General features: G+C 37.1%; 1 protein-coding gene across 1 annotated transcript in view; it reads left to right on the top strand.

Moving 5' to 3' along the window:
• The first annotated feature begins 12,582 nt into the window (after positions 1 to 12,582).
• Positions 12,583 to 26,414, top strand: part of LOC124224893 (transcription factor SOX-4) — a 39,663-nt gene continuing 25,831 nt past the window's right edge. Inside the window, exon 1 of the mRNA XM_046637167.2 lies at positions 12,583 to 14,023. Within this exon, the coding sequence (XP_046493123.1) occupies positions 13,919 to 14,023 (105 nt within the window). The 5' untranslated portion in view covers positions 12,583 to 13,918. The remainder of the gene's footprint in view (positions 14,024 to 26,414) is intronic.

Here is a 26,414-nt window from a genome sequence, read left to right as displayed (position 1 = left end):
GCACGCCGTGCGAAGCCTTGTGCCTCCATATATAAGTTATATCTATACGCGATTAAACCGAAAGGTAATTACGTCGGTGCACGCATATATTATAAACAAAGGTCGGTATATTTCCGTAAATGAAACAATAGATTATTTAATGCCACGATAATTATATCTCTCCGCTTCTGCGAGTAGTTGTATCATAATCTCTGCATATCTGTAACGTTTTTCTATTATCTTTAATTTCTTGTACACCCTGTACTTATCTACTTCGTACTCTACACTCGCATAAAAAAATTCTCCGCAATCCGCACGGGACAGGAATGATTTTATTTAAATATAAAGGTATCGGATGATTCATTTGGCGTATGAAGAGTAAAAATTTATTTTAAACGAAATAAACAACTTGCCACGAACTGCATACGAAAGTTTATTTCTTTTCTTTGAGCAACGTAAAAACTAAAATAAAACAATCCAAAAAACTGTTTAAAAAATCTACAACAGCGTTATCAGTGATTAACGATTAAAAACTCTGAGGTATTTCAATCCGGTTTCAATGTTACTTGCCAAAGAATTGGCGCTTTTTTTTTTTTTTCAACGTTCACCGTCTCTCTTCTCGTTTAAAGTATCTACGTAACTTTTCATTGATATTGAAAACAGCTGAGCAAACGATTGCCGAACAAGGAGCATCCGTGACTAATGTTGCAAGTAAGTAATCCGAAGGGACGGGGAGTTAAAATTGCAATGATTCGAGGCCAGGCACGTGTTTCGCGGATCTACCTGCACGCAGAATTCGCCCGTGATATTTTCTTATCTCGAAGCAGAACGCGGAACGCGGTCACGAGGAGCGATAATAAACGGCGGGCATGCGATCGGACGGATCGTTGCGTTTCACGTGAATCATCAAAACGTAGTAGGCAAAAGCCGAGGCACACATGCTCGGAGGGAATCTGCTGCTGCCGGCTCCTCGTGTATCTCGACAATGACATTCCCTTACGTCATCTTTCGTTAGAAAACGCGAGCGTCGTGTGTTTGCTTCGTATTTCGAAACCCCGACCGTTTCTTCGTAACACACCTACACCAATGGCTTCGTGGCAACGAGTTCAGGGAAGCGAACGCGAGTCCGTGTCGCGGATTGCCGATTTTCGCGGAGGTAATTTTGTCGCATCGCCTCGAAACTGAGATCGGTGAACAATTTTTCACAGTCGAAACGTAAGACTGGACGATTTTGAATCGCCTGATGGAAATTGAGAAAATACGGTTTTTCCACACTCGTGGAGAAATGGTTCGTTATTTTACGACACGGCGCGTGTGAGAAATAACGCCTCATGAGTCATCGGATTTTGACGATTTTTCATCTCGATCGACGCGGCTTCTCTAAACTTGGAACTGATTAGATTTTGGCTTTGATCAGTTGCTTACTTTTTCAATTACTTGAATGAGAAAATTTCAAGAAATCAAATAAAAATTACGATATCTTGAGAATGTATGAATGGATTTGAACGACAATCGGCACCGTGAGGTTTTTTGTGTCTGTAATCGCGAATCTAAGGTCAGATTTGTAAACTTTAAATCTGGCATATTCGATAAGCTGAAAAAGAACTAAAAACATTTGGGAATTTGATGATCATGAATCTGAAGTCAGATTGCAAAAAAAAGATTTTGTTAGAAATTGTTGGGCGGTAGTTTTTTCGGTCATCGATAACGAAGCCAAGGTCAGGATTCCAAAATTCGTAATACCGGATCCATCGCAGTGGTTCAAAATAAAAAAAATCGTCGTATTTCCATGTAATATGATATCCAAGGGCTTTAAAATCGTTTATCACGTACCCGAATCTGTAGTTCGAAATTCGAGACCAATATTATTCCTTCTTTTCTCTACAAACTTGAAACCGGAAGTATGAGAGCGGAAAGTTCGAGGTCCAACTCACTGACACTCCAATCGTAAATCCGTTTGTTCGTCAATTACTTCCCATCTTTCACTTGGCTCTACTCTTTTTCCGAAGGAAAGGAAGTTATTCCAATTAACCTGACAATAAAACGTAACATTTTCACCAGATCTCAATCAGCTCCGACCGTCCAGTCTGTTCGACTGCATAACGTTGTTATTATTACTTTTATTACTTTGTTACGTTATTTTTCTGTTCAATGTAAATAACAACCTTCTCCACGCGAGATATCGGACGAAATCAAACATCGCAGCAGCGCCATTTTCAAAACCTCCGGCATCCGCGGCTGCTAATCTAACCCAACAAACATTTCCCTTCATTTCCTGCGGCTGCAACCGCTGCAAGGCTAACTTCCGGTAGGACGCGTCGACGTCCGGGTGTTTCGGCGAGCCTAGGACACGAGGTACAATCCTCCCCATCTCTCCTTCCGTTCCCTTCCCTTCATTCCTCCCCCCCTATCGCCCATCAACAAATGCCAGCCTGCCGTCTGCCTCGCTCACAGAAGCCCAGAAGCCCCGGGATCAGAATCCTCAATCAGGATCGGGATCGGGATCAGGATTAGAGAAGCGTGCATGGGCATTTAAACGTTTAAAGGGACGACGCGAGAGGGGAAACCGAAAATCGTAATACCTGCAACGAAGCCGGAAACGAGACACGTGAATTGTTTTTCTCTACCGCTCGTAAATGGAATCATAGATGATTCGGGATTGCAAAACGTTTGTGCTGCATTTTCGTGCCTTCTTTTTTTCTCTTTCAATCAGACCGGTTCACTCACTCTTTCGATCCGATATTATTTGAAGTCTTCTAATTTCGAACTCAGGTCCTTAATCGGAGTTTTCAAAATATCCCGGATACCTTCGAGTTCCATGCAAATTAAGTTAACTTGTTGCAATTTTGAATCCCGAATTTCAAATTCTCATATTTTGAGTAGAAGTTCGTGAACCAGTCGACTCGACGATCCTCGATTTTCGATAATCGAATCGATCGCGATCGGAAAAAATATTTACATTTTCCGAAACAGGCGAACAACTATCTTTCTGCATCATATTTTCGCTGTCAATTTTATACCCGACGTGTACAAAAATTTCTGCTCACATTTTGCTATCCGCATTTTTCAACCACAGCGTACCGAGTCTATTAGAGTATCCATACATAGGAGAAAAAAAAAGAAAAACAAACAAACAGTTGAATCCTAGATATTATTTGTTCCAACAATCCTCGAACGAATTCAAAGATATTTGATTCTTTTAATAAAAATAATTACGTTTTGAATAAAATTTATCAAGGACTATTGAAATAAATATTCTATTGGATCCAATTATTTGTCTATATATATATATATATTTTATTCGAAACTTATATATTTATTTTTATTGAAGGAATTAAATATTTTTGGATGTATACATATGTAAGGCGTTACAACTAAAAGTAACAAATGAACGAATAAGTTAGTATTAACCAGCAGGGCGGAATATTGAATTTATAGGGTTCGGAATTGATGTATCGGGAAAAAAGTTCATTCTCGTCCGTTGCGGAGGATGATTACTGACAAATGATTAACGTTTAATTATACCCGTGTGTATGTGCGTGCACAAAATGGGTCGTTAATCTGCGTAACGTGTTCACTGCACAGTACGTAATCGTAAAATTTAACTCTACCAATTAGCACAACCACGCGCGGGGCTTTTGACGCAAGGAGTCGACTACTTGGGTGGGTATATAAAGTAAATGCGCGTGTGTGCGCGGGTGTAATATTTACAGTCATTCCACACGTGCACCGCCTATTATGCGATTTCCTCTTATCGACACCTAATTACATTTAATAACTACCATGTAAATTTGATATACGTATATTGTATGTTGTATCGTTGCAGCTACGATTATTGTGCGAAGAAATGAGAAAAATTTCGCACAAATCTCGTTTCTTCAAATTAAATCCTGATGCGGAATCAGCGAGGATTACACATATTTACAGAATTCATGTGAGAACGTGCTTGTGAAAATACGATTAATTCCAACACTCGTTGCAAAATTCGATTCGTACGAAATCTTTCGGGCTTAATTGTAAAATTAACGTTAGCGGTAAGGTAAAAATTAACAAGATGCGTAAGCACGTAATCGTATACTTGAACAATTTTACATTATACCCAAACGTATTATCAAATCTACCGTGAGAGAAGTTTCAAACTTCGCGGGTCGACAGATGGCGCGTCATCCGCGTATCGGTCATTCGATATGCAACTCTAATAGACGCAAACTTCACACCGGACTGTCTGTCCGATCCATTAATTGTCAGAAATAACTGTGATCTGTAAACGTTTCGTAGTATATATATATATATATAAATAGGTACAGAGTTACGTTAAATTATCAAAATTTTTACGAAACGTATATACATACATACTTGTATAATCACGCGTTACATTCACTTCCAAATGTTGTTAACAATATCTGCTTTACTAAATTGTTCCGAGAGGATAAACTGTACAGAGATTTGTGAAAAAAACGTCAACAACAACAATAATATAATAATAATAATAATAATAATAATATTGACAGCGAATGAAGAAAAAAATAAATGCATGAAAAATTTGTCATTATATTGAAAGGTTCATGATGCAATAGTCGACAATAGTTTCGGACGATTTAGAACTAGATTCTTCAGCGCAGAATAAAACAGGACGACGACACTAATCAAACGCCGGTTTCATTTCGTTTCGTTGCTTTTTTTTTTTTTTTTTTTATTCCTCCTTGGCGAACGGAAAAAAAAAAGAAACATACGAATAAAAAATTTCTGCATCGAAGAACGCGTTTCAAGGAATAAAAATACGAGAAAGAAATTGATCAAATAGAAGGATTGTCAGGGTTAAACGTCGGTCGAGCTTACGTTGGGAACGTGCGGCACCGCATCATGCGATTGATAACCTCGATTTAATGTCTCTTTCGGGTTTAGAATACAAATAATTATTTATCTCCTGCAAAACGGTCTTGTGTTCATTTGTCGTTCTCTTATTCTATCGGCATTCATCCGAATATCTTCCATACATATCACGTATTCAACGTTTGTATGATAAAATATTTTTTTTATTTTTTTTTTTTTAATTTTTTTGCTCAAGCAAATTAAAAAAAAAAAAAAAAACAAACAAACAACAAAAAATAATTTCGCAGAAAAAATTGACCTTGGCATTTTTTTTCTTTTTTTTACCTTCCTTTCCATCCTTTTTTAATTACCCCCCTTCAATTATTATTATTATCCGTACAAACGTCGAGCTCACCGTTCAACCTAAACACCGATTGATATTGATTGGAAAATTTTCAGCCCGTCCGGCTGTCCGACATTCTCACACCTATATTTCACCTACTTAATAACACTCTCGCTGCGTTGTAATTTAAACCTAAGCTACTGCGCGTTGATCTCATTTCCAATTTCTTATCGCTGTTCAGAGTAAACGCGGTGCGTTATTCATCGTCTTAAATTTCTCAAACAATAGTACAGACAGACTTGCCTGTTGCCTATTCGACACAAGTATCGGGCATAATCCGATCGCGGTTTTTAATCGATCTCATTGTGATTGGAAATTAAGTTCGGATTTCGTAATTAGGGAGGAACAAAATACGAATAACGCTTGTATTTTATCCCGACATTTTATTTTTAGTTAGCGATACCCAATTTCCAATCGACTTGTCGAAATTGCGTCAACGGATTTTCGTCACTCGATCGTAAGATCGTTGGAATATATTTAATCGTTATATTTTTCACGGTTACTAAATTTCCGGAAAACCTTTCATTCTTATCTCGACTGCGAAATCCGTCCGCTGCAGGGGTCGAGATTAAAATTAGCATGCGTCAATGGCCGAGTATTTCACATTTACACACGCACAAGTTTCTTTACGCATGCGTGCATTCAATGCAGATAGAATATAACGAGAATCCGGGTTACAGATAAAACTATTCCTCATTCTCTTACTGCGAAATTTTCGAATTTCTACATACTATATTCTACAATATATATGTATACACGAAAGCTTTTAAAAAAAAAAAAAAAATACGCAATCCCTGGAAAATATTTTCAACCATATTACATGGTCAATTGCTTATACAGATACAGGGCATCATTCCCAGGATAATTGGTTTATCGATCTTTTCGCGGAAAAATTATAACGCTACGCGTGAGATAAGGTAATAATTATACGAACTCGACCCAGTCCCAATTATTTTTAACAACTCGAGGAGAACGTGGTTTAAACTCGAACTACTGCTAAACGGCAAATGAAATTGAAAGTACACTTTTTTCATTTTTATATATCGAACTGAATAGATAATTTTTTTTTAAATTTCTCAATTTGTTTTATTACACATGCACTATTTTTCTTTTTTTTTTTTTACTTCTTTTTTTGCAAAAGAATTACACACATGTGAATACAGAATATGTATATTAGATAAGTATCTTATATCGTAATAATAATAAAAATTATTAAAGGATTGTTAAACAATCGATATACTCTAAGATCAACGACATTGTCGAGAAAAATTATAGATAAAGACAATTAATAATATGTACATAATCTCTACCGCAAAAATCATACGGCGTGAGAGTTTGTATCGCGTGAATTTTTTTACGTCAAAAAACAAAGTGACGAACGAAACAAGACGCGGAGAAATCGTGTGATACGGTAAATTCGAGTTCAGTTGTTATATTTCACACGACACACAAATACACATTAATTTTCAAAATAATGTTGAATATAAAACTGCTGGGAGATTTGTTTTTTTATAACTGTTTGTCATTTTTCCGACAGGCGGAAACAAAGGAAAAAAAAAACGAGGAAAGAAAACAAAAAATACGACATCGATCAAAGATTAAGAATTAAGAAAGTTAATTTCTTTTTCTTACTCATAAATATATCTCGCATCGAGTCTTGGAATTGTAGAACTTTGTTTCATTCTCGGAACATTATTATAATCTCATATTCTTCCTGAAAAAATTTCTATTCGGTATAATCGTGCTCAACGAATATTATTCACGAATTTCATCATTTCTATATCGCAACGATTAAATTATTTGGAACTCTGCGTTTTTTTCTCTGCCTGTTTCTGATTAATTTTACATGAAATACGATTCGCGGGACGTGATGTGAGAACGAGAAAAAAACCGTTGACTTCGAAATGTCGATCGATTTTCAGAATCGTAATTTTACTTTTTTTTTTCTTTCGCCCCTCCAGCAACTCGGATAACAAAAATTGTATAATAAGTACACAATAAAAATGGAAATAGTAATTTTAACGCTTTGAGTCAGTCATTTTTGTGCTGAATCAACGTTTGCAACAACGTAATATTCTGTGGTTTCCGGGATCGTTGATTACGAATCTGAAATCAAATTTCAAAATCTTCACGACCTCAAAAAAACCTGGACAGAGTTTTTCCACCTGATTCTGTCGAATTCTGAATTTTCGTCCGCCATATCGAATCCGACATTTTTCAAATCCCATTTCAGATTCGTAATCAGCGGTCCCAAAAACTTATATTTCATATAAAGCATGCATATTAAATTTTCACGATTTGTTTTACAATTCATTCGTTTCTGACAATAACAATTTACGTTGTATCTCGGTAATTACTCTCGAGTGTCGAAAACCTATCGGTATACCATCAGAAACGGTAAAAAACCGCAATGAAACATGTCGAAAAGTCATCTAGGTGTAAAAAAAATTCATGTAAAATATGTAGTAAGAATTTAATTTAAATTTAAAGGATTTAACGCGTATTCGTGAATCGCCGTCTTTTTCCACCAACAAAAATAAGAACAATATCGAGCGCGATTAGCATAGTTGCCGAATAACGCAATCAACACGACGGCGTGCAATTTCGAGATACTCGTTTCACATCCGCGAGGTTTTTACAATGCAGTTGCAATACATTTATAATTATATATTAAATATTCGTATTTATATTTACATTTGTGTAATTCTCATACGTGGAGAAAATTTTTGGCACGTTCTTGTTTCGTTAACTTATTTTCATTGTAAACGAGATTATTTTTAGCAAGCAGGTACAACGTCGTATCCATTCGCGTTTTATTTTAACGGATATTCGTAAGCGATGTTAAAGCCGAGAATCAGCGAGGCCGTTGCATCCATTCTGCACCGATATTACGAAATATTCGATTTCCACAGGCTCGGCTTAACTGTGGAAAATAAACATCGTCAAAATAATATTCATCCGATGAAGAAACTGTTGCAAATCCAGTAGAACCTCGATTATCCGAAGGTTGCTTCATAGAAGAAATTAATTTTTAATAATGTAAAATGTACATTGCTGCTCGCTGAAAAATGCGGAACAGCCGTTAGTCAATTGACAATAGACGTCTGTGTAAAATCAAAGTAATAAAATAATCGTTCGTTGTTTGAAATAGGTTCGATATGTAGTTAGATGTAGATTAACACGGACTGTGCGTCGATATAAATTTGTACTGTACATATTATTACACCTTAAGATAAAAATTGCATTTCGAATTTTATTTTACTTCAAAGATTTAATTCGTATAATCAAGGTTCTACCGTACACACATTCGCGTGTGCGTCTCTGCAGGTAAAAAACCGGCGATATTTATTTTAGAAACCACTTCAACCGTGTCAGTTTTTGAAAATTATTGATAAAAAAAAATGTGTAAAAATACGAACTGTATTGAAATAACGAAACAGACGCGTTCTCTTTTCTTCTAAATTTTCATCGCTTCTAATTTCGTCCCGTTTCTTTTTTTCGACAAATTTTTATCCCGATTCGCGAACGTTGCGCGTAACTATACAGATCTATATTTCATACATTATACCGACGTACATCGATGATTCTTTTTTCTTCTTTTCCTGTCTTTTTAATTGCACGACAGTCGAATGTGTCAGAAGCAGCGTAAACCCGACCTCACCCAACATCAGCCTACGCGCATATAACGTATAACATATTCAATATTCGCATAACAAACTCAAGATCAACGTGCAACGGGAACTGCATACGTGTAAAAATGTCCACAATATAATATATATAATAAGATAATGTAAAAGAACCAACGAATCAACGTTAACGAACGATCGTGTTGCGTAAATTGTTGTAATCTGACGTAAATATGTATACGTCGTGTGTATATATATGTATATGCGTACATATATCGTAGTACACGTGCGTGTGGGCACATCGAATAATGCGTGTAATGTGAATATAACAGAGATAGAGAGCCTTGAAGAGTTTAAGTGGCGGGTAAACGACCGGGGAGATCCCGTCGTCGACGGAAGAGACAGTCATCGTCGAGTGTGCGATGTGCAACACACACACACACACGCACGCACACACTCGCGAACTTGCTTTTTCTTTGATTTCTATTCTTTTTTTTTTCGTGCCATTTTTTCTACAACATTTATCTTGTTGTTTCCCGTAATTTTTTTTTTTCTATATTTTTTTTCGTCGTCTTCTTCCTCTTTTTCCTCTCTCTTGATCGGTATTCGTCGACACTCGAATGCGGCAGGGTCATTATACAATTATGTCTGAAACAGTGTATCGATCAGATTTCTCAGAATACCGAACAGATTTTAATTGCAGGAAATTTGTGTGCAATTTTTGTTTTTTAATTCAATTATTTTTCTTCACGATTCGCAATTAAACGAACGAGGTAAAATTATACGAGCGAGATTTTTTTCTCGCCGAGTAAGCGAGTGGAGAGTTATTGACAAGCGTAGGGATTCTCAAAATAAATAATAATACACGATTCGCTTACATTGTACAGTGAAAAATTAGGTTGTATCGTCGGAAATTTTTGTAACATGCCTCTTGAATCGAGATCTTGAAACATATTTTTGCGAATGTCAGGACAATTATTCCTGTACAATTGTTTTTCGCTCAGGCTTTTATTTTCTACTTTCAAATACGTAAATATGTGCACAGAAATTTTTTTTTTTTTTCGTTTTCATACACGCAACAGTGATTGAAATTTACACGTATGCCTACATATATAATACGTATATGATGAGGATGATGATGACACGTATGTATAACTGTATTCCGAGTTTTTTCCTTGCCAACTCGTTACGCGCCATTGATTGCTATTTGTACAGTCCCTATGTTTGGAGGCGTGTATACATATTGCATTAAAGGTATGCATGTAAATTGAGAAAACTGCAGAAACGTCCGTATCTTTTTTTTCCGTCTGAACTCGTATTTTATTATTATTTTTTTTATTTTTTTTTTTTATTTTTCAGTCATCTTTTTTTTTATTCAAGACTGACCGTCGCTTCCAAAAATGTGGCGAATAAATTTTTTCCCATCAATAATCTCACGTTGGGTGTACAAATAATCTGTACACATATCGCAGAATCGTTCCCGACAAATAACATGTGCATGTACACGCAATATGTTGTTTTTATCCGTCACCGGTATATGAAGAATTTTCTCCTCCGTTTCGGCACTTCGATCCGATTTTATACTGCTATTCGCTAGGAAGAATTATAGGAAATAACGTATCGTAACGTCAAATAAAATTCAGAAAACCAACGATTGCTTGTTCGCGTATGCACTGTATCATTAAACGTTGAGTGAAAGAAACTTTTTGCAACAGCGAAGAATTTGCCCTCGACGTGAGTAAACAATCTTCAATCTGCCCGAGTTATCGATTGGCAAAATCAATCATGCAGCGTGTGTTTTTGTCTAACTTTATTGTAATAATTCGATCGCCACCCACGGTGAATACAATTTTTTTCAACTTTCGCCCTCCCGCATTACTTTTCTTTCGTAGCCCGATTGTCGGTGTGAGGAAATGTATGAAGAAGTAAAATAAATAAAAAAAAAAAAAAAAAAACCGTTAATTTATTGCGACAAGTTTTGCAGAGTGATGGGGAGGGGGGAGGGCTAGAAAAAAGAAAAGAAAAAACCACCGCGCATCCCTTTAAATCCAAAACTGCGCCGCGGTCGAGACCAGGGCTAAATGAATGAAAAAAAAAAAAAAAAGTGAGTGAAAGAAAAAAAGGAAACACTTTCGCACACACGTTGGTGAAACGGAAGCCCGCGTGCTGCGTTTGACAGACGCGACAACAACTCACCGTAGCCCTGCAAGGGTGGCTATGCGTATTCATACATACATACATACATATGTGTATATATATATATATATACAATTTTTCATTCGGTCGAACTCTTGGAAATTTTCGGCGGGGATTGTAATAAGGAAAAAAACACAGGACAACATACGACATGTGTAACGCACGTATTCTAAAATTTTTTTGCAAGTTTACGGTCGCATACATGTCGTATACCTATGCGTATACCTTTTGTGTGTAGAGGAAACGAAAGACAATATATGTGTATAATCTTGTACACACTCGTATAAACATCGCGTATGTAATATAAAAGTACGGCCAAGTCGCAAAAGAAAGATCTCTTTGAAGTTATTCGAGGACCGTAAAAAGTTGCGACTCGGGTGAAAAAAAAAAAAAAAAAAAAGAGGCACGTTTTTTAATAAACGAGATACGAAGCACTGGACTAAAGCAACGGGATAATTAAATAATAATAACAATAACAACTATAACAATATTTTTCACATATTTGCGGAAAAAAGATAATTCAGCGTAAATATTTCAAAGCTTTTCTATTTGTATGATTTTCTCGGTACGTCCCTTGTCAGTTACGGGAAATACGATTCGTTTTCGAAAGATGTGTTTGGTGAATAAGGTGAAGAAGAGTGAAAAAAAAATTTCTTTTTTTTTTGTGTGTTTTAATAAAAACGCGGCAATTACGGGTCGGCGAACGGATACACGTGTAATAAGTTTACTTTGACAAGTGGCCAGAATTCGGATTCAAACGACTAACTGTACGTAGGTACACATGCAATACGTACGCGTGGATAATTATTAACTTCCGAGAAGCCTGCGCAGATTCCACTCGCATCGCGTTGATGAGAAACAAAATAATAGGAAAAAAAAAAAAATAAAAAAAAAGAAAAAGAAAAAGAAACAGCCGAATTAGATGAAATAAACGACAGAATCGGAAAACGAAAAAACTTCCCACGAAAACACATTGCGAGGAAAAATTGTAATATCGCCAGTATATTTTGGGTGTAGGAGAAGCTGACAAAGTAAAAGAAAAAAAAAACCCAGGAACTACCGAACGAACTTTCGACAAGCCTCAAAACGTCGTGTGCGAAGAAAAAAAAAAAAGTAAAATAAATAAGAAGAAAAAAAAAAAAAAAAAAAAACAAAGCAACGGAAAACGATCGATACTCTAAACCCACCCCGAAATTTCTCGCCGATACGAGAAAACAAAATGCTCTTCTATCTCACAATCATTGATCACCGTGCTTGCCGTTCTAGCAAGACGACGAGACGCGGCAAACAAACGTCGTCCGCAACCGACGACTTGAGCGCTCGGGGAGCGAATGCGCGGATTGGTCGCCGGCTGGCTGCGCTGCGCTCTCGCGAAGCGTTGGAGGGGAGGGTGGCGATCGGTGGTGGGGGAAGCGCGGTGCAAGGGTGATTCGAATGCGCGCCGACGTCGGCGCAGGGGGGGCGAGAGGAGCAGGAGGAGGGGATGGAGGGGAGGGCGAAGCGGCGCACAGCTGATGCAGCTCCCTCCGCGAGTTATAGAGAGGGCCGTTCGTGACGGCAGGGAAGTCAGTAGCTTATGTGCGCTCGTGATGCGAGGGTCGTTTTCGTTGCGTTTTAGAGGCGGCGGTAATAATGTCACCACATGTCAGTTACTGTATTAGAATACGACAACAGATCGTTACAGTGAGAAGAAGAATATCGTAGAACGCGACTCGCGATCGTTGTTACGAGTTAACGTTTCGGTTTGTTCGAGAGAAGTTTGTTTTACTTTTGTTTGTTTTGTTTTTTTTTTTCTTTGGTTTTTTTTTTTTTAATTTTTTTTTTACTTCGCTTCTCACACACGCGCACCAACTTTGTTCATCCACCGACCGGCTTTGATTTTTCACTTTTTCTTTCGCTTGATTCGCGGCAGACGAAAATTACTGCCTCGTCGATAAAGGAGAGGAGGGAAAGTGAGGAAAACAAAACAAAAAAAAAAAAAAAAAGAAGGAAAATCGACTTCTGCTCCCGATCGATCATCTGCCGACGGAATTTCTTTTTTTTTTCTTGGACTCAGCGTTGTTGCGTGACCGGAGAGATTTCTTCGAAAGGGAGAGAGAAAAGGGGAATGCTCAACGTCGTGTTTTCAACATCCGTCCTCTGCAACGTACGAGGAGAAGATAAACAAAACAGAAACAAAAGAAGACAAGATCAAATCGTCGATTATACGATCGAACAATTGCCGCGCGCGGATTTTTGAATAATCTGTTATCCGCTCAGTTTTATTCTCGCGGGACAGATCTCGGCGATCCGATATATTATTATTGTACATTGTTGTTGTTGTTTATAAATCATCACGCGCAGCGCACAGGAGTTGCTGTTTTTACGTTTCAAGTTCTTTTCGATTGTTACGAACGCTTTGCTTAAGAATCGAGAACGTTGAAATTTCCCCCAAAGAAACGCGGTGAAAATTAACCACGTGTAATCAACGGACGGGTGAAAAATACTTTGCTCAAAATCCCACCTCAAAAATCATCGTGTAACGCTTAAACAATAAGAAAAACAAAACAAAAAAAAAAAAAAAAAAACTACGAGAAACAGTGAATGTATGTATATAAAAATACATATACGATGAATAAAATACGTTACAACAAGAAGCTGGCATTCGACGCGTAAAAGAGAGAAAAAAAGAAGAGCGAAAGGAGTGTACTTTTTTTCTGTGCTTCGAATTATGAAATAACTGCATCCTTGCGTGTGTCGATACTGCGTAATGTAATTACAATTTAAAAGTAAAAGTGAAGTGAAAAGTAAAGTTGAATAGAGAGAGATAAATAGAGTCGCCGTAATCGGAGGTCTCGTTATTTCTTGTTGATTACGAAGAATACATAAAATTCGAATCAGAACGCGTAATAAATAAGTTAAAATGGTGCCGCAACAGCAGGACAGCCCTTCAAGCTCGGGGATTCCCCTTTTCGGATCGCAGCTTGTGGATAAAAATTCGCCGACACCTTACTCGGACGCTACTCAGGTAAATACTTGTTTATGTTTTTAATCTGTTAAAGTTTTTCGCCACCTCGCTCGTTTTCTCATCCTTCTCATTTTACCCCCTTCGCGTGTTTATTCTTCGTAGGGATATTTGCCGGGTTTTCCAAGCGGTCGAAAGTTCTCGAAGATAAAAACAAAAGATCGTCGATTTTTAAATCTGTCGAATTCGATTCCGAAGCGGAACGAAATATCGGTCGCGAGAAAAGCACGAGGTTGAAGTTAGTCGCGTTATCGTAACGAGACATTGGGAAAAAATCATTGTTTCTTTAATGTTACGATGATTTTGAAACATTACCATAATTGAGGTTTTGTCTTATTACGGTTTACTCGAATTTCAGACGATTCGAAAATCGCGAAATAACGGTTTTTCCTCGCAACGAATCGTTGCGGTAATGTTACTAACTTCGTTATGATAAAAAAAGAAAGCGCCAATTTCAAATTCCCCCACGTTGGTTTTTGAACAGTGTATTTCTCCTTTGACAGTATACGTAATTTCGGATCGTAACTGAACACTTGAGGCAAAGAATACCTGTCAAGTTGCGCAAAATAAATAATTTCTCAAAGCTATGTAGAACAATGTAAGATCGTGAATAAATACAACAATAACGACACGTGGGCGCAGTGAACGATGAATCTCTCTTGAAAAATGAAAAGATATAGGGTAGGTGTGTAGGTAAAAAGAGAATCAGGCTAAAGTTTGTAACGTTCTTGTAACAATGAACCTTTAGAAAAAGTTATTATTTTACAACAGGGATTATCTGGAATTTGGTAAACCGTTAATAAAGCATCAATCAACAATCACATACTTTGTCAATACAACTTCTTCGGTTATTAATCCCGTCAACGTAAAAGAAAAGACGCGACGCGTCAAAATATGAAGATAACGAATTGGTAGATGTATCCTTGTTTTATAGTTAGAAATAAAAAGTCATCCGCTGCCATATTTTGCGTGTTGCAATGTTCTTCGCCGTTTAAACAGCGCATCGTTTTTTTTTTTTTTGTTTTTTTGCGTGTATTATATTCTACCACGACCTATCTTGCCTAGTCATGATTGCGAATAAACGAAAAAATCGAGAGAGAAAGAGAAGAAGAAGAAGAAGAATGAAAGAATGAAAGAATGAAAGAATGAAAAAGCGTGGGCGAATTGCTTAAAGACGAAAGCCTCGAGTTTACCGTCCGACGGCTGTTGCTGGGAAATCAGCTGTGGAATTAAGCCAGGTTCTCTACGCATTAAAATACGTGCACAAACGTACGTGAATGAAGTTGTGCGCAAGTTGTGTCTTCTCTCTTCATCCTTTTACTTTTTTTTTTTTATTTTTTTTTCATACCATGCCCGAGGAGAAAGAGAGAAAGGGAAATGAACGAAAGGATGAAGAAGGTGGTATAATATTTTATGTTTGCAAACAAACCTTTAGACACTCTCCGAATCTCATGCTGTTTGTTATAATTTGTTGTTTGTTTTTTTTTTTTTTTTTTCCAGTTTTTACACACATTTATCGCGACTCTTGTATATCATCTATTTCACGTATTATATGCCGCTCTCTTCGTGTTTTGGCCACAATTTCATCGTTCATATCTCGACGATGACTCTACGCGGATTGTAGAAACAAAGAAGTAAATCGTGGTGAAAAACAATGAAACGTAACACACAAAAAAAAAAAAAATGGGGAAACGAAACACTCGACACAGATGATGAAAAAATATTTTAGTATCTAGGATGTGTTTGAGTAAAGAAGATAAAGTAGAGGAAAGTATTTCGTAAAATGCGCGTCAATTTTGTACATACCATACACACACATGCGGTTATTTAATTTTTTAAAACTTTTTTTTCATCATCCGTGCAACAAAACTATAAATTGTAAAGTCTCCTGCACCTACGGTTTAAGCGCGCAGAGTAAAGTTCTACCGTCTGTTTTCTTTTACTTTGCTTTAATCGAGATATTTCGTGGGTGTATCGAGTTATTACGATAACAATAATGGTAATAATGATTGCGAAGTAGTAATTTTTCAACTGCGCGGGTGAAAGGAAATAAGTGTAGAAGATGAAAAGGAAAAAAAAAAAACAAAAAAAATCAAAAATTGAAAAACACCAAGATCGATGTAATAAATTACGGAGTAATTGCAACAGCTGTGTAAAACAAAGAGGATGAAGAATACGTAGACTTTAATTTTTGCGAGTTATGAATACGGTTGTAGACAATCTCGCATCTCGGGAGTTCTCCTTCTATTATTACAAAATACGGTACGGTGTGTCTTCTCGTTCGTTCGAATCTCATATCGCTCTTTAAGTTCTCTTTAATAAGCGAAAGAAGTGAAGGAAAGCCGCGGTTAACGGAGAAGACGAGACGAGGCGATGCATACAGAGTCGGAAAAGAGGGACGGTATATATACATATATATATATATATATATATATATATAGAATAGAGATAATCGATGCACCGTGACCGATTCGAAATAATTAATATACCGAGGGCCAAAGACCGTAACGCACTGTGATATAATAGAAACTGACGGCGAAACAAGGATTGTGTAGGTAAAACCGAGGAGAAGAAACTCGTAGGACGAAAAAGATAAGTAGGTGAAAAAAAAAAAACAGAAAAAATAACAATAATAAAATAAAAAGAAAAAGACAAGAAGGATGGAATGGAAGAAAGAAAGAAATACGAAAACAACGGTCGAACAAGAAAATTGAAAATAAATGACGGAAAAAAAAGTCGAAAAAAAGTGTACCAAGGTATTATACTCTCTGATCCGACTTTCGGGTCCTTTTCTCTATCTTTCTTTCTTCCTTCTTCTCACTCGTGCATTCTCATCGATCAGGTCAGTCGAGAGGCTTTGAAAGAGAAAAATCCGACTATTTTCTTCCCCCCTTATTCGCGTCGTCGTTTTGTAGTCTGTAATTATACGAAAGTAGTAGAAGAAGAAGATGAGGAGGAGGAGGAGGAGGAAGAACTGGAGAAGTGAAACCAGGTCATGGATGATGGGGGTAAAGATGCGGTGAGGTCGGAAGACGGATGGATTGCAATGATCAGAACGTAGAATTTTCAGAAACGCGAACAGGCAACTCTTATAGAAACTTTCAAATTTTAGAATACTTACATCGAAGTATGGAAAAGTGAAAATGTAGAATCGCGCAAAGTGCGGAAAAGTAGAGTATAATACAACCGCCATTCTTATTCTAAATTTTGAATATAATCATACAATGAGAATGTTGGAAGGATTGGAAAACAGAAGGGTTAAAATTTTCGATTATCTTCCGATTCTTCTTCCTGTCTGTGTAAAGAATAAAATCAAAAAGAGAAATCTACGATTCGGATCCTTTTGTTTTCTAATCCTTACACATCATACTCACGTCCGCACAAACCTGTACGATTTGTCCTCTCTTTTTCTTTCTTCCGTCTTCTTAGATGGATTGGAAAATAAAAAGAAAAGAAAAAATCCCAGCCTTTTTTTCATCGTAAGTCGCTTCGTTCGAGCCCGCAGTCGTCGGGTCAGTCATTAAGTCGGTCCGTCAGTAAGTCAGTGAGTCAGTGAGTCAGTCAGCGACGCGCCTCTTCGTCCGTCGTCCCTTAGCGTCGCGACGCGGTTCCCGGCCAATTATCTACACCCTTCTAAGGATCTTTTTTAATGGCCCTTTCGAATCCCGACTAATTCTAGACTTTGGCTCCTTCTCTATCCTTATTCCTTATTCCTTTTTTTTTCTTTTTCTTTTTTTGTTTCCTCATGTTTCTGCTTTTTACCCTTCTACGCGTCGACCCTACGTCTAATAGAAACACACACTGTATGTGAATTATCTCCTCGTCCCTCATCTTTTTATAATATATGCTGCTGTTGCTGTTTGATGTATTTTTGTTACAATTATTATTATACGTTTCGCAATAATGATAACGGCATTAAAGTGAGGAAATTTTGCGGCTAGTTAATTTTTATTCATTGCCGTTGTTTAAAAACAATTTTTTTTCCTTTTACCTTCATCTTCGTCTCTCACATTTTCAAATCCATAATTGATGGAGAAAACGAAGGAAAATTAAAATAAAACTGAAGACTGTATCAATTTACAATACGGATTCGTCATTTTTTTTTCTTTCCGCTTCTTTGTTGGATTATTATTTATTCACCTACACGCAACAGTTACATATACATATGTGCAAACGTACGTGAATAATATAAAAATCCGACACGGATTATCGTGAAAATCTCTTTATTAATATTCTATCGGGTAAAACCCCGCCTCTCAACCATGTGTAAAATTATCCTTGGTAGTTTTATATATACTGATGGAATAATATATATAACGATAAATATATATTATATATTATATATTATATATATTATATATATATATATTCGTTCGCGATTGGAGTTTCACCGAGTCAAACGGACGACGAAACGAATTACGAATATCTCTTCTTCCCTCCTCTTAAGCATTTGCAAACCACCGCCACCGTAGAACTGAATTCATTCGGCGAACCTCGATTCTTGACTAATTTTCGTTTCATTTCTCGTTCGTTTATTATTCATTCGAGTTCGACAATTTCGTTACAAGTTTAATGTAAATAACTTCTATTAAGGATTATAAAAAAAAAGGGACGACGGAAGACGTCGCCGGGCGAAGAGAATTTAATCGTTGGATAAAACGAAAATCGATGCTTTGCTTTTGCCTTTCGTTTATAAAATAACAACAGTGATAATATCGTTAATGAAAATACAAATAACACGACAAAAAAAAAAAAATGGGACACGTGCTTGAGTTGAGAATGCTTCGAATGAACGAAAATCCTAGTAATAATTATCGTTTAACGAACTTGTTATTTCTTTTCATTTTTTTAAGTTTTATTTCTCACTACGAGTAAGAAAAATCAGCTCTGTACTCGCCGCACGGAGGGAAGTTTGTTAATAGATAACAATTGTAAATTGTCTGTACGGTGTTCGTTTTTTTTTTTTTTTTTTTCATTTTGTACACATCGTTTCTTTTTTCCTCGCAGGATAATGCAGATTATTTTATTTTACTCAGCCATGCAACGTCGTATTTTACACACAATGTTAGATATATTTATATTCTACGGTTTACCGCAAAACGCAATCGGTGCAAGAAATAACTCGCCGGATCTCTGACAAATATATTTATTTATATATACATACACACACAGGGGCTATGTAACTTTATCTTGAGTATATTCGATGTGTATTGTCGAGTGTTAATTTTACACTTGAATGCTTATGGTGTTAACGTGACGTATGTACGCGCATATTATATCTCGTGAATGCATTACGATGTATATTAAAAATCAATCTCTCGCTTTCAATGCGTCGGCACAGTTTTTTTTTCTCTCTCTTCCTTTTTTTTTTTTTTTTTTTTTTTTTTTTCAAAGCGATTTCCTTCCGATAATAACAGATCGATCGAGAACGAAATTTTATCGTTCGAAATTCGATCGCCGTAGGTGTGCGGAAAATATTACCGAACAATGTTTTATATAAATAAATAAATTGGCTAATATCCGGGGATAATGCATGAATATACGTGTGTGTCCTATGTACCGTACCTATGCACGTTTTCGCAATTCTATAAATTGCACAAGATTCTTGGTGCAATTGCACTCGAATTTCATTATCTCGACGGTGTTTCAACCCGGCTATTAACAAATCGGTAACGATTATATATAATTCACCTATTGCATATATGTATATACACACGTGTGTGAAGTCCTGTACTTTCTCAAAATCTTCATCGTGCAGACAAACTTATTACACACATATGCATACAATAAACAGAAAATTAAATTCACAATAAAGGTGGTTGAAAAAGAAAAACAAGAAAAATCCGTATTCACCCACAATTCATCAACTTCGTTTGTGAAGTATCATTCGTAGTTTCTTTCCACGCGTCGTGATATATTTTTATTCCCCACCGCCATGATTTCGTTCAATTATCTTCTTTTAAATGATACCTACTTCAAGGAGACTTTTTCAAATTGAGGAAAAATGTAACGTCATTGTTTCTATTCACCTTGCATCAATGATGCAGGACATGCTTTCATTATTTTCAATATATTTATTCTCTGTTTAATTACAGCGTAATATTATTTATTCGCTACACGGAACTTACGCACACATGCATAGATTGTTTTTCGATCACCATCCTGTTATTATTTTATTTATCTTAACATTTGTATAATTGATTATCATCGTTGAGTGTTATACGGTAGTACGGCTGATACGATAATTGCGTTTTTTTTACCATCTTAATATCTGATGGAAATCTTCTTATCTCTGGTTAATCGCTAAAAGAAGATGTATCGAAGTAGAAAAAAAAAGAGAGAAAAATTAAAATTGCAACACTGCAAACTGTAGTATTATTCGCTACATTGTATTCTGATAATCACGGATCACGATTGTCGGACGAAGAACAAGAATATGACGAAGAAGCCTCGTCGAATCGCATCCGATAACGGACGAGGTTTAAGATAGTAACTTTATCGTAACGAAACATTGGTGGGGGGGGGGGATCGTTATTTTCTTTACTTTACAATGATTTTTGAGGAAGCAATATTTCGAAATATTATTAATTGTTTCGTTTTATTACGGTTTACTGAATTTCAAACAATTCTAAAATCGTGAAATAACAGTTGTTCACCGGCATTGATCGTTACGATAACGTCAATACGATGATAATAACGGAGGGTTTGCATTAAAATACGTACATCGCCGATCAAAGTCGCGTCCCATTCCTTAGGTTACATAGATTCGCACACACACACACACACATGTATAGTACATGACAAATTATGTGCAGAGCGACAACAACGTGTGGTTTCTAACTTTGAGTTTTACAAATACAGACGAACGAAGTGAGAAAGAAAACGAGACGAAACTAAACGAACGACAATGATAGTTTACATAAAGTGACGGAAAAGATAAGATTGAATCAGAGGTTGAAAAAACGGGAACAATATTCGATAACGGACGATAAATTGAATTTTTTGCTCGGTAATAAAAATCTTGGCTGGGGTAAACGAAACAAAAAAAGAAAGAAAAAAGTAAACAAAATTAGATTCGATGTTCTGTGTCTATTTGTGTGTGTGTGTGTTAAGAGTTTTTCGGGCGTCAATATTACGTACAGTTTACACATAATGCATACGCGTACATAAACATATGACATATAACATATACCTATATATGACATACAAGCGACGCTCGCTGACAACATTGAAAAGATACGGCAATGTCACAGAGATTAGATCCGGCTTTTTTTCTCCCAACGTTTTTTCTCTCCTTACTTTTTCTCTCTTTTCCTTCTCCTTCGCCTCCTCTTTCCTGATTTATCGTTGTTGAGATATCGTAGATGCTGTATATTCGATTGCATACGTACATGTATGATATAAAAATATTACGAACACGCGATCGATGCACCGCACTGCTGGTCGATATTATCGTGCAACAATGTACGTATCACGCGTGCATACAACGCAATACGCGTACCAACTTGGATTGTTTCGAGCCAGCGTGCAACGAGCTGTCTTCGTCAAGTTACAGCTACAACCTTTTGACAATCTGGAAAGATAACAATCGACACGATTCGCTCGGTATTATTGTTTATAATAATTCAATATTACACGTTACATGCGTGTATGTAATTATATCGAAGCGGACGCGACGATTTTCGTAATCTACGAATGCTTCTACGAATGCGAAAGATAAAAAGGAAAAAAGAAGAAGTGAAACAAAAAAAGCCAAAGTGTGAAATTCGGTCAGACTATCGCTGTCTGGCCTTTTTTCCTCCCCTCTCTGTAATCTGCGTTTTATGTCCTGTGTTACACATGTGTACGCATTTAATGCGAACGAATGCATGGATGTACGTATACGCGTGAGATTGAGGCAGGCAGACAGGCAGCAGGGACAGAAAGAGGCGCTAGGCTGGACTCGTTTTTTCGTTTCGTTATCGGTTTTATCGTCGTATCTTTCGTACCGGACGAACGACGAATGACAAGAGCTGCAGACACGGAGACGACGAAATATTATTATTTCCATATGTTATATACATATTATTCGATGCGGTTGTAACTTAAACGATATGCATATCCTCCTCTCCGAATCTCTCTTTTCTTTTTTCTTACACCCTTCTGAATAATCGCCATTCGGTTACAATGGAACTTTAAATCAAAGTGGTCTTATACGATTGTGCTGTATACCGGGAGAATCTCTTGAAACTTGAAAATCAGCCGCGCATGCGCGAGTTTTATCCGCTGTTCGCGCAGGCTGGCCAACCCGAGTTTCAGCTGTCAAACTCTTTCCGCCGGCGATGCGGTCCGTACGAATTTTCGAGGTTAGAATCTCGAATAATCGAGACGGCGACTCGGAATGGTTTTGGAAGCATTTGTTATCGGGTCGGAAAGTTGACTCTTCAAAGAACGGTGGGAATTCAATGCTTACGCTCTTTGAAAATTCAAACCTACACATTTTCCGTACGTTGGCCCGCCTGCATCGCGGACAAAAGTATCGCTGCGGCAAGATTTCGCCGACCAATGAGATTCAATTATTCGGCGCATGCGCGGTTGATTTTCATGTTTCGAGAGATTGTCTCGGTATTATTACTCGTACATGTACACACACACGTGTGTGTTAAATTAACCCTTGGACTGTGTATTTCTTTACTAGTTGTATTACGTACAACGTGATGTAATATTATATGTATGTATATTCCTTATTGAGGGTGTGCGCGTACTGAAGCACTTTGGCTCGGATCGGGTCGGATAAAATCTGTTACATTCTGTTCCGGCACCGGAAAATCCCGAGTTCATCGAATATTGAGGAGTTTTTGAAAATTCTCGTCACGGTTGTTTTCGCTTCTCCAATAATACCGGGATTTCTAGAGTGGAAAGGGAATTTCGAAAAATTTCGTACTTACGGTATTTCCCGAAATCCCGGATAATCTAAATGACAATTTCTCCCAGCCGTCTAGAATTATGAGTTCCGTAAAAGGTTCTATTCTCAAAAAAGTCGACTCACCTCGCCTCGCCTCACCGAAAAATATGCTCTCGAATTCTTTCACATCTTTACAATAACATCAACTGATAAAAAGAGACGAAAAGAGGAGATTACAATAAAAATTATAAATTACCAATGTCTCGTTTCCGCGTCGCGTGTATCACGTTTTCAGTATATATATATATATAATATATGTATTACAAATAACGATACGACGGTTTCCCCGTTTTCGCCGCATGATATTTCAACAATAACAACGTCCAAGTTGCTAATACGTGACATGCAGACGTACAACATATATGTATACGCATAAGCATAAGAGCAGGAGGCTTGGAGAGTGTACGACTTGTACCGTTGACAGGGGGCGATCAGCTGTGCAGAGTAAAGCCGCTCCTTATCCCCCCACTTCTACTAACCCTCTCTCTCTCTCTCTCTCTCTCTTTTCTTCCTCTTCTTCCTCCTCTTCCTCTTCTTTCCGACTACTCCCGTTTTATTTAACGGCACTATCATCGCAAGAGCACGAACAGCGAGCTTTTTTTCGCTTCTCGTTCCTCATCACTCGCATGTGTGATCACCTCCATCACCATCATCGACCATCATCATACACACACGCACAACATGTATTTAAACTGAAAACAACCAGTTTCTTTACTCTATAATAATTATATATATATATATAAGGTACGTCACTTGTAACATACTCTAAACTCTCGGCAGCGGAGATTTTGGTTTTAATTTTTTGTTTTTTATTATCTTATCGAAGTAGATAAATACGCTACTTATCTCATTTCTTATCTTATATTCCTGGTCCACGTTGCTCTCCCTCTTTCCGTTTCATTTTTCTCTTCAACATGCTTGTTGTTTTTCTCTTTTTTTTTTCTCTCTTTCTTTTTTTTTTCTTCACCTCGCCTTCTGTTTTCTATCACGTCGTCGTCGGCGCAACCGACCAGCCAACCGAGCGAGCGAGCGAGCGAGCGATCTGCGACTCTTGCTCGTTTCACGATTACGCGATTTCCGGGAGATGCAGATACGCCTGGTGTGCATAAGTATGTATGTGCAGCGGCGAAAACGGCTCTATCGCGTCGATTTGTTTATAATATTAATATTCAAAGCGACAAATTTGCCTGTCAATGCAAGTGTCGCGCAGCGTTTTACGTGCCGGACGTTGAGAAATAACAATTTTACATTTATAGTATGTATATATTAAGAGAAAATCATTGGTCGATTTGACGTGGAATCCCCCATATATGTATAACGAACAATGATTTTTCCCTAGCCATTTTTTTTTTTTTTTTTTTTTAAATTTAAATTGCCTTGAGGAATATTTTTATACGATTCTCTGGTCCCAAAAAAATACTCGTGAATTCTTTGACTTTTCTTTCTATCTACGATTATTCAAATCTGTATGAAAATAATTGGAATTTTTTTTTGGTCGATTCAAATTTTCCAAGAATTCTCAAAAATCTTATTCATCAATCCTCGATCATTCTGACGTCAGTCCGTGATGAAACTATTTACTTTCGATTTTTATCGAATGATACTTTAAACATTTTGAAGTAACAAAACATTATGTTTCAACGTTCAGAATATTCTCGAAAAAATTACCATTTAGCTTATACTATAAGTTTTTTTTTTTTTTTTTTTTTTAAGCATATAAATACGATACAGTTAAAACGGCAATGTGTACCCACAAATGTACGCCATACTTTTAGCTTCTGCGATTCTGAAATTTTCGTAAGAAGTCGCGTGAATGTAAATGTGTGATAAAATTATTGGACGAATTATTGAAAAAAAGTGAATCGTCGTTTGACAATTTTTTTTTCTTTTCTTTATGTAATTTTCGATCCGACGTTTCAACTTTATCATCAAGAAAAAAAAAGGAAAATCAAAGTCCACATCGGTGATTCATTATTTTTTGTAATATCTTCTGAATCCCATCAAACGCACGTACACGCAGATAAAATTATGACTACGCTCCGTGGGTTTAGTCATTTTTATTTTTATTCATCTCAGCCTCTTCGTCTTCTTCCTTTCGTTTTAAATTAGAGAATCGTATACATTTTTTTTTTATTTTATTTTTTTTTTTATTTTGTGGTTTTTATTTATCTCCTTCTTTCAGCCATATCAAGCTGGAACCGCCACATTCGAAAATCGAAAAATTTCCTATGGAATAATTAAAGGCTAATTAGATGCTAATTAAATGCTCTATTTTCGAATTAAATGCTCCGCGTTTTTTAAAAGAAACCTGTGGCGGTGCCAGCTTGACATAAACCTGGAACCGCCACACCGAAAAAAAACGGAAAACAGCTGAAATTTCGGAAAAGCGTTAGGGTCATAATTAAAGGCTAATTAAAGGCTCTTGGAATTGCTCATCTTTAAATTAATTGCTCGGTGTTTTTTAAAAAAAACCTGTGGCGGTGCCAGCTCGATATAAACCAGACTTGAAAAAAAACGGGAACGAGGTCAAATTTCGAAAAAGTGTAAGGGTCATAATTAAAGGCTAATTAGAGGCTCCCGGAAAAACACCCGCTCGAATTAAGTGCTCCACCCCCGAGGGGTGGAAACCACCCAAAAACTAGAAAAATCCGTGTAACTCTTGAGCGGAACAACTTACAGAGTTCGTTCGAGTGTTAAAATTACTCCAGAATTAGAGGCTCCCGGAAAACCACCCGCTCGAATTGAGTGCTCCACCCCCGAGGGGTGGAAACCACCCAAAAACTAGAAAAATCCGTGTAACTCTTGGACGGAACAACTTACAGAGTTCGTTCGAGTGTTAAAATTAGTCCAGAATTAAAGGCTCTTGGAATTGCTCATCTTTAAATTAAATGCTCCGCGTTTTTTAAAAAAAACCTGTGGCGGTGCCAGCTCGATATAAACCAGACTTGAAAAAAAACGGGAACGAGGTCAAATTTCGAAAAAGTGTAAGGGTCATAATTAAAGGCTAATTAGAGGCTCCCGAAAAACCACCCGCTCGAATTAAGTGCTCCACCCCCGAGGGGTGGAAACCACCCAAAAACTAGAAAAATCCGTGTAACTCTTGGACGGAACAACTTACAGAGTTCGTTCGAGTGTTGAAATTACTCCAGAATTAGAGGCTCCCGGAAAACCACCCGCTCGAATTAAGTGCTCCACCCCCGAGGGGTGGAAACCACCCAAAAACTAGAAAAATCCGTGTAACTCTTGGACGGAACAACTTACAGAGTTCGTTCGAGTGTTGAAATTACTCCAGAATTAGAGGCTCCCGGAAAACTACCCGCTCGAATTAAGTGCTCCACCCCCGAGGGGTGGAAACCACCCAAAAACTAGAAAAATCCGTGTAACTCTTGAGCGGAACAACTTACAGAGTTCGTTCGAGTGTTAAAATTACTCCAGAATTAGAGGCTCCCG

The sequence above is a fragment of the Neodiprion pinetum genome, chromosome 1 (genome assembly GCF_021155775.2).
Source record: "Neodiprion pinetum isolate iyNeoPine1 chromosome 1, iyNeoPine1.2, whole genome shotgun sequence".
Classification (NCBI taxonomy): Eukaryota; Metazoa; Arthropoda; class Insecta; order Hymenoptera; family Diprionidae; genus Neodiprion; species Neodiprion pinetum.
Note: the sequence above shows the minus strand (reverse complement) of the source record. Positions and strands in the feature narration are given on the sequence as shown.